This window comes from Sabethes cyaneus, chromosome 3 (assembly GCF_943734655.1).
Source record: "Sabethes cyaneus chromosome 3, idSabCyanKW18_F2, whole genome shotgun sequence".
NCBI classification, from domain to species: Eukaryota; Metazoa; Arthropoda; class Insecta; order Diptera; family Culicidae; genus Sabethes; species Sabethes cyaneus.
The window spans coordinates 142,867,360-142,875,284 of record NC_071355.1 but is presented as its reverse complement, the minus strand read 5'-3'; the positions used below and the strand labels follow the sequence as shown (position 1 = coordinate 142,875,284).

The following is a 7,925-nucleotide window of genomic DNA, read 5'->3' as shown; positions in this document are numbered from 1 at the left end:
AATGAACATATACAGCAAAGTTTCGTTAATTGGTGGTTCGTTAATTGGGCGGTTCGTTAATTGGGTGTTCGCTAATTGGGCTATATGACAACTTGAATGTCAAAATTGTATGGAATTTTCGAGTTTAGAAATTTCTAACAACTGTCAGTCGGCCCAATTAGCGAATCAGCTGGAGTGCAATCGTGGCCCAATTAACGAATTCAGGCTGTACAAGACCAGTAAGTAAAGTTGTGTTGCTGCAAGCCATCAGTTCGGTTCCTGGTTTGGATAATGTTGGCGACACTGGTACGTAAAATATAAACATCCCCATGCCGGCGCCGGAATAACAGGTTTTTGGCAACGGAAGTTGTTTGGTGATCGCAGTAGGCGAAATGAAAATTTTCCACACTCTCGAACGATCTGAAGCCTGGACAAGAAGCTAGACAAGAAGCAATTTCTCAAGCTCGTGAATTCTTTAAGTTTTTTCTTTCAACATCTTCAAATAGTTAAATATAAATTATAGTACCGTGGACCCCCGTTTGTTTGACCGTTTTTAATCTGAACACTTTTTAATTTGAACCCCGTTGGTTTGCACGACGTGCAAATTAAAAATGGTTCAAATGTCATTCTCAATATGACATCATTTGCTTATGCAGACAATGCACATAAACACGATTTGTTTGTACTGTTCTAGCGTGTTTAATCTGTTTCACATTGCGTTTTCCCAACGATTATGGTAGAAATCCGATCGGAGAATGAAATATTCGCTGCTTGCATCTGCCAACTGAATCAAACCACCAAACAATAACAAAGAGCAGGGCAGCCAGTTCACACAAGCTCCAGCATGTTTAGGGTTACCAGTCGTTCAAATTAAAAACAAACCCCGTTAGTTTGCATGAGGAATCGTTCAAACGAACGGAGGTCCACTGTATAGTTAAAATTGTTTCAATTATTTCGGTAAGAAGTAGTGTGCTGTTGACTTCAAGTTGTGGCCTTGAATTTCCCCAGCAAATAACGGAAGAATCGAACTTCTTCCGCAGGTGAGCATTGCCTAGGACATTTGCGACCAGGCAAAGGCTACAATTACTTTTAAAGTTGAGCTCCATATAGGTGCCAGCAAGCATTTTGGGAATTGCACTTTTTTGCAGTTCCAATAATCACAACCAGGTAGCGAACGGTTGCTATTAACTTGCGTAAACAAACCGAATCAGGGGTGTGAAATTGTCAAAATTTTGCGGACTAAACATCTATGGATGGCGACAATTTGGAACCAGCCAGCGTATCGAAAATAACATCTAATAGACAGTAGTTAAATTATAACTAAAAGGCTGTGTTTAACTGCTTCCTAATTAGTTTCAGTTGTTTTAAAACGAATCAACCTTTAAAAGTAGGTCCCAGTACCAAAGGTATCAAAACCAGGGATGCCAGGTGATTTTTTGAAAAGTCTTCACAAATCAAGGAAAAATGTCTTCATTTGTCTTCTTTCCGCTCATTTAAATTGCATGGTGAAGACATGCCCCAAGTAACCACGAAGCTTTATATCAATTCAATTGTAATGCTTTATAGTGCGCTACAAAGCATATCATATAATGTGTTATTTTCTTACATGTACAATAAATGCAGTAATAAAGTGGAAAAGGGCCCCACTATTGTCAAATTAAAGCTGCATTATAATAGCAATTGCTAAAGCACCATTACGGCATGAATTAAACATCGCTTCGCCTGCATTATCGACATATCGTTATTTTTAGCCTGTTTGCGAAAAAAATATAAAAACATCAATTCGGCCGGCGTGTCAAAAGACAAAAATAAATATATTTCATATTTATTTTTTAAGTCCGCTGGTTCTAGCAGCTTCTCAAGCTATGCGTTACTTCATTATTTACGACGAATGGATTTTTTTTGCATTTCAAATGTTACCTTTAATGAGACTTGAACCTGATGGGTGCGTGTATCCCTGCATGGTTCATTTGCTGGCGCCTTTGATATCTTAACCACAGCTGTTATAGATGAGTGGGTTGTAATTAGTCGTACTTAAATCGTCGTTCGTAGTTGATTTTAGAATTCAATTGGTTGAAAAAAGACAGCAGCAGTTAGGTGAAACAGAGTATGAGTAGTGGCCGTAAATAAGCAAAAACGAAGTCAGGTATAAGCATTTTATTAACATTTACGGTACGTTTTAAAGATTTGTCCTAAAGCTTGTAAGCAACATATTGTAACATTATATACGCAAATAGTGTTTTTAATAATGCTAATTTACGATAATGCTTAAACGCATTAGCAATGTTTATACAAAAGTTTTAACCATGCGAATTGCTGATATACCGCTGTCTGGTATTAGCGATGCCGAGCTACAGCCAATATGGGGTTATGCGTTAATGCTTGTGGTTACTTGGGTGTCTTCAAGCAAAGACATTTCACTTTTTTGTAACTAAAATGTCTTCAAAATGAAGACATGTCTTCATTTCTGGCATCTCTGATCAAAACCGATGAGTGGGACATGGACAATGTATGTGATTTGACAGCCACACCACCCCGCTGAACCAAATGAGGGTTGATTTTCCTATGCTGGTCCAGCAAAAAGTAACTCTCCCCCTTTTTTTTACATTTGCGACATTCGCCCTTTTGTTAATTCTATCTAGAATTCTTGTTGGATGTCGAGCAGTTTTGCTCCAGGTTTCGAGCAGTTCTGGCAATTTTTTTAGAAAAATCTGGCATCTCTGTTGGGGGCGGCTGCTGTCAAACGCTTACGCATCGTGCTCGTGCATCGTCCATCGTGCTTGTTCCTTGTTTCAGGCAGCAGACTGTCGGAAGGAAGACCGAACAAAGTTGTTTTTTTCCTAGCGTTTTTTTCCATTCATAAGACAGAACATGGCCTCGATCCTGCGGTCCAGTAAATTTGTGCGGTACTTCGCCGGTTTCGCGCGGAATATAGTGTTTAACACCGTTCGGGAGACCGAAGGTAGCCTCGTACAGCAGTCGCAATGTTTGTGCAGTAATTCCATCAGGTAATTTCGAGTGTTTAATTTCGAAGAAAAAATCCGGCATAGTTTTGTTACGCAATAGCCAATGTCGGTTGCGTTATGTTTTCCTCTGTTAAAATATTACGGGTGGTGTTTTTTTATTGTTATCAACAGCGGATTTGCGACGTCGGCGGCTAATTCCAATCAAGGATTGGATCGGTCGTTAAAGCGATTGGATGAGGACGTTCGGCGTTCGGGGCGCATTTCACGCCGGGATTTGGAGGATGTTTTGGAAGAGATCCGAGTTAATCGGTCTGCTACCAGTGCGCAATCCTTGCTGGTCATTCGTTGTTGTGGTGAGTAGTGCTCTAGAGTTGCACAAAACCATATCAAGTTAATCATTTAATCTTTTTTTTTCAGGCAATTTGGTGCCGGAGGAACTTCCAGAGGTGCGCACAGCTCTGGTTCAGGAAATCTGGAAAACACTCAACGGTCTAAATGTTCCCATGGATATATCTCACTACAATGCACTGCTGCGGGTTTATTTGGACAACGAGCATTCGTTTTCGCCTACCGAGTTTTTGGCCGACCTCAAGGCAAAAGGTGTGGAACCGAATCGAGTGACCTACCAACGGTTGATTTCCCGCTACTGTCAGGAAGGTGACATCGAGGGGGCTACGAAGATTTTGGAATACATGCGCGAGAAACAGCTACCGGTGAACGAATACGTTTTTAATGCGCTTATCATGGGACATTCGCAGGCGGAGTAAGTTATTTTTGGCATCAATTCAGGGTGAAAATGCTTTATATCTTACGTGCAATTTTAGTGATCTGGAATCGGCCGCTGGGATCCTAGCTGTGATGTCGCAGGCGGGGCTACAGCCGTCGGCCGACACGTACACAACTTTACTGTGTGGTTATGCTCGGAAGGGTGACATCGAGTACATCAACAAAACGTTGGAAACATGTGAGGAAAAGGAAATTTTCCTGTTAGATAAGGACTTGCTAGAGATTATCTATTCACTAGCCACCAATGGCCATGCCGAGAAAGTCGATCCACTGTTGGCAAAAATAAGGAAACAAGCTGGGTTCAATCAAGATGCGGTTAACGTTATTTTACGATTGATTAACAAAGGGCAAGAAGACGTAGCTTTGAAGTTGCTGAAGATTATGCCTAGGGCGACGAGAAATGATGGTGAGCTGGTTAACACAGGAGGTTTTCTGCTCAAGCAGTTGGTAAAAGCTAAAAGACCTATTGAAAAAATATCTTCTATTTGTCTTGAGCTGCAGAGCTCTGGGCTAAACCCGAATGCATATTTAATTGCGTTAGAGACAGCTTTAAAGAACGGTATTGTAGAGCACGCCTACGCTATGTTAAAGGCTCTGAACGAACAGAATCAGCCTGTGCGCCAACACTACTTCTGGCCATTATTGTGTTCCAGTGATCAACCTAGACCAGAGGGGGTTCTGAACATACTACGAACAATGTCGGAGGAATTCGGCATTCACCCCAGCAGTGAAACTATCCGCGACTACGCCATTCCAAATTTGGGCCTTAGCTATTATGAAGAGGTTATTCATCTACTACGAAGCGTCGGAGTGTCGCCGGCAGTTGCCAGCTCCGGTTGTGCTTACATTGCCTTGGAAAACAATAAGCTCAAAGAAGCTGCAACTATTGCCTCGCGCTATAAAGCTTACTATTCCCCGGGCATTTACCGCAAGCCACTTGTTAATGCTTTGGTGAACACAAATGATTTTGATTCCTATATTCGCTTTTCTCGCCATTTCTATGATAATCTTCTACGAATTGGTTCGAGAGAGGAAACAAGTGACCAAGCAGCAGAACGTGAAAACGTTCCTGGACCAAATTTTCAGGCTGATGTACTTGGATCGATGCTTTACGACGTACTGGTTTCATTCAAAACAAACCGTATACAAGCTCTCACTAAAGTTCTGACTGGCTTCGTTAATCAAGGCTTGACTATTAGCCACTCTCAAGCGGACAAAATTCAGGAAAAGTTGGGAGGCGAAATGACAACTGAAATTTCAACCATGTTGAGTCAACTGGCAGCCGGAGATCTCGAACCGATTCAATTGGAAAATGTTAGCTCCAAGGCTAGAATGTCTGGTTTCAGCCTATCGATTCCGCAGTTGGAACGTTTAATTGAAGATTTGCACGCTCGTGGCGAAAACACTAATTCACTGAAGAACCAACTGATTCGCAACGCCATCCGTTCGAACGACGTTTCCAAAACCGAAGAAGTTCTCACCCGCCTGGAAGCTGAAAACTATGTGATTCAACCAGGCGTTTATGCACAGATCATTGAACTGTACGCGGATCATGACAAGTTAGACCAAGCTTTTGGGCTGCTGGAGAAAGTGAAAACTAAATCTCCAGACTTCGAGCTAGACGAAACGAAAATCATAAGGCTTGCGCAAGCTATTTTAAATCAAGATCGCTTTGAGGATACTTTGAAGTTCCTTAAAGATAACAAACCGGCAGTACCGCGTAACGAAAAGTCTGACGATTTTAATTATAACAGTGCTTGCTGGAGAATGCTAAATTCGTTGGCAGAGAAAGGAAACGTAGACAGCATAAATCAACTGTTCAATCTGATGCTTGAGAACGGGTACATCACACCACACAACATTTTCTTAGGACCCCTGATCAAGGTAAGGCATGCTTTTGGATTTCTTGTTTCTATACAACAACTACCAATGTTTACGTTTTCCAGGTTCATATTGTACGAGAAGATTTGCAATCGGCAATAACCGTCTTTGAAGACATTTGTCAAAAATATCGTGCCACTCCGTGGAAGGCTGAACTGACGTGCCGCTTGATTCAAGCTGAAGATGCAAATAACCTCCAGCGAGTGACCGATCTCAGCACTGAGGTTCACGGTGAAGTCAACAGCCTCTACGACTTGGTGTTTGCATTTGTAGATTGTGGTCGCATTCGGCAGGCGAGAAAGATTTTGGAAACGCCCGGACTACGAACTCGGTATCAGCGTATTCAAAATGCTTGCGAGCGATATCATGTCGAAGGAAAAACGCAAAGCTTGGAAGGCTTGATGGAAGCGACCAAAGATCTCAATCACATTGATCGCTCGGAAATCTATCATAAACTACTACAGAGTTATATTAACGAAAATAAACCCGAAAAGGCACTTGGCTTGTGGACTAAAATGCAAGAAGAGGACGAGACCCCTTCCGATGCATTTTTAATAGAATTGTCCAGCTTTCTTCAAACATCTGGATATGAAGTGCCATTTGTGACTCCCGATGCTCCCAGCACTGCTGTTAAAAAACCTAGGAAATCTGCTAAAACAGCAGATACAACCAACGCACAACAATACCGTAAGCCGATATCAATCGCATTGAAGGATTTCAAATCTGCTCTTAAAGTTGGCGATCCAGATCTGGTTCTTGCTACCAGTTCGAAACTACTTCCAACCGACAAGCTTAATCTTACCGAAGAGTCGCTTATTATAGAGGCACTTATCAAGCGAGAACGTTTAAACGAGGCGACAAAGCTCGTTCTTAAAATGCTCTCCCAGAATATGCATCCGATTCCACGAGTTTTCAAGTATTTCCTCAACAGACTTGCTGCCGTGGGTGATATAGAAACATTCGAACAAATCAATAGCTTGATTCCGGATAGCGTCAAAAGGCTAGTATCTTTCGATAATCGTTTTTGTCATGCGAACGTAAGCAGCGGCAATGCTGAGAAGTACTTACAATCTTTGGAAGCCACTCTCGACGGAGTTACCAGCAAGGAAGAAGCAGAGAAGGTGGGCAAACACTTTCCGGTTGGAGGAGCTGCTGGTATACTGACCAACCACCCGGAGTTGCTCGAACGTTTCCAGAAGCTGGCTGAGCGGTACGCTAAGTGGGAAATTAACACTCCAATTAATGCCCTTTGGGCACATTATTTTGTAAATGGTGAGGAGGTAAAGGCAAAGGCCTTGTGGGATACATACTTGAACAACACATCCAGAGTTATGTTCCAAAAAGTTATTCAGCAAGCCAGAGAAACCAATGACGATGCATTAGTACGTCGGTTGATCGCCCAATTGAAGGATTCTAAAGTAACGGAAAGCGCCGTTGGTATCATATACAGCTGCCTGATCGATGCGTTACTCTCAAAGGGAGAAAACGAAGAGGCTTTCAGTGCACTAGAAGAGGGTTTGAAGACTGTTTGCTTGGAACACATAAATAGATCAGCATTGCGTAGGTTGAAGGAAAATCTGGCGGCCGTCGGTAAGGAATTCCCTTATACAATTCCGGAACGCAGTGCAAACAAAGCTGAAGAAACTTCCAGCAGCAGTAGCAGCAGTAGCAGTGATGATGAAGTTCGAAAATCGATTAAATAAATCGTTATCAATTTTAGTGGACTGCATTTGCTGTTTCTTCACTTCATCGGTATTGTTATCATGTTAGGCCATCATCAATATTCTTATCCCTCACCAAATATAGTGTTTAATAGATATGATCAGTGACGAACCTTCAATTAATGTGAGTGTTTTGATTTTTCCGAAATTCTTCAATATATTTATAGGTAACGTTCTTTGGTATTCTATTGGAATACAAAAAAATCCGGAAGGATACAACAAAACACAGCAAGGTATTTATTTTATGAGTAAAAATTCTCTAAATTCTACAGCACCGCGTTAACAGTGATAGAGAATCGTAGCAGAACATTTGTTGTCAGCAGTGGTGGGCACCGCTAACCGAAAATTTAGCGTCGCTAATTCGCTAACCGCTAACATATATCTTAATAGACAGGTATAGAATGAAGTGCACGTAAAGTTCGCTGGTGTGGTGCATACGGTTATACAGCTTACTTTTAATCGGAAAAATCCGCAGTGACCAATGAAGCTGGAGAGCAAGTGCTAAAGATCCATATCACTATCGATTGGAGCCTTATTCACTGTAGCAAATTGCAGAAAAACCGTTCCGTTTGGTTTCCAATTTATCACCATT

At 41.8% G+C, this 7,925-nt stretch overlaps 1 protein-coding gene across 1 annotated transcript; it reads left to right on the top strand.

Annotated features, from left to right (window-relative positions):
• The first annotated feature begins 2,765 nt into the window (after window positions 1-2,765).
• On the top strand, window positions 2,766-7,440 carry LOC128740113 (leucine-rich PPR motif-containing protein, mitochondrial). The gene is made up of 5 exons (XM_053835624.1): window positions 2,766-2,987; window positions 3,117-3,298; window positions 3,363-3,708; window positions 3,770-5,615; window positions 5,678-7,440. Exons 1-5 carry the CDS (start codon window positions 2,851-2,853, stop codon window positions 7,313-7,315), a joined length of 4,149 nt encoding a protein of 1,382 aa, XP_053691599.1. The 5' UTR covers window positions 2,766-2,850; the 3' UTR covers window positions 7,316-7,440.
• The last annotated feature ends 485 nt before the right edge of the window (window positions 7,441-7,925 follow it).

Coding starts and splice junctions, on each gene's coding strand:
- LOC128740113 (XM_053835624.1), top strand. CDS start 2,851: ATGGCCTCGATCCTGCGGTCCAGTAAATTTGTGCGGTACTTCGCCGGT. Junction 3,299..3,362: donor GCTGGTCATTCGTTGTTGTG/GTGAGTAGTGCT, acceptor TTTTTTTTTCAG/GCAATTTGGTGCCGGAGGAA. Junction 5,616..5,677: donor TCTTAGGACCCCTGATCAAG/GTAAGGCATGCT, acceptor TACGTTTTCCAG/GTTCATATTGTACGAGAAGA.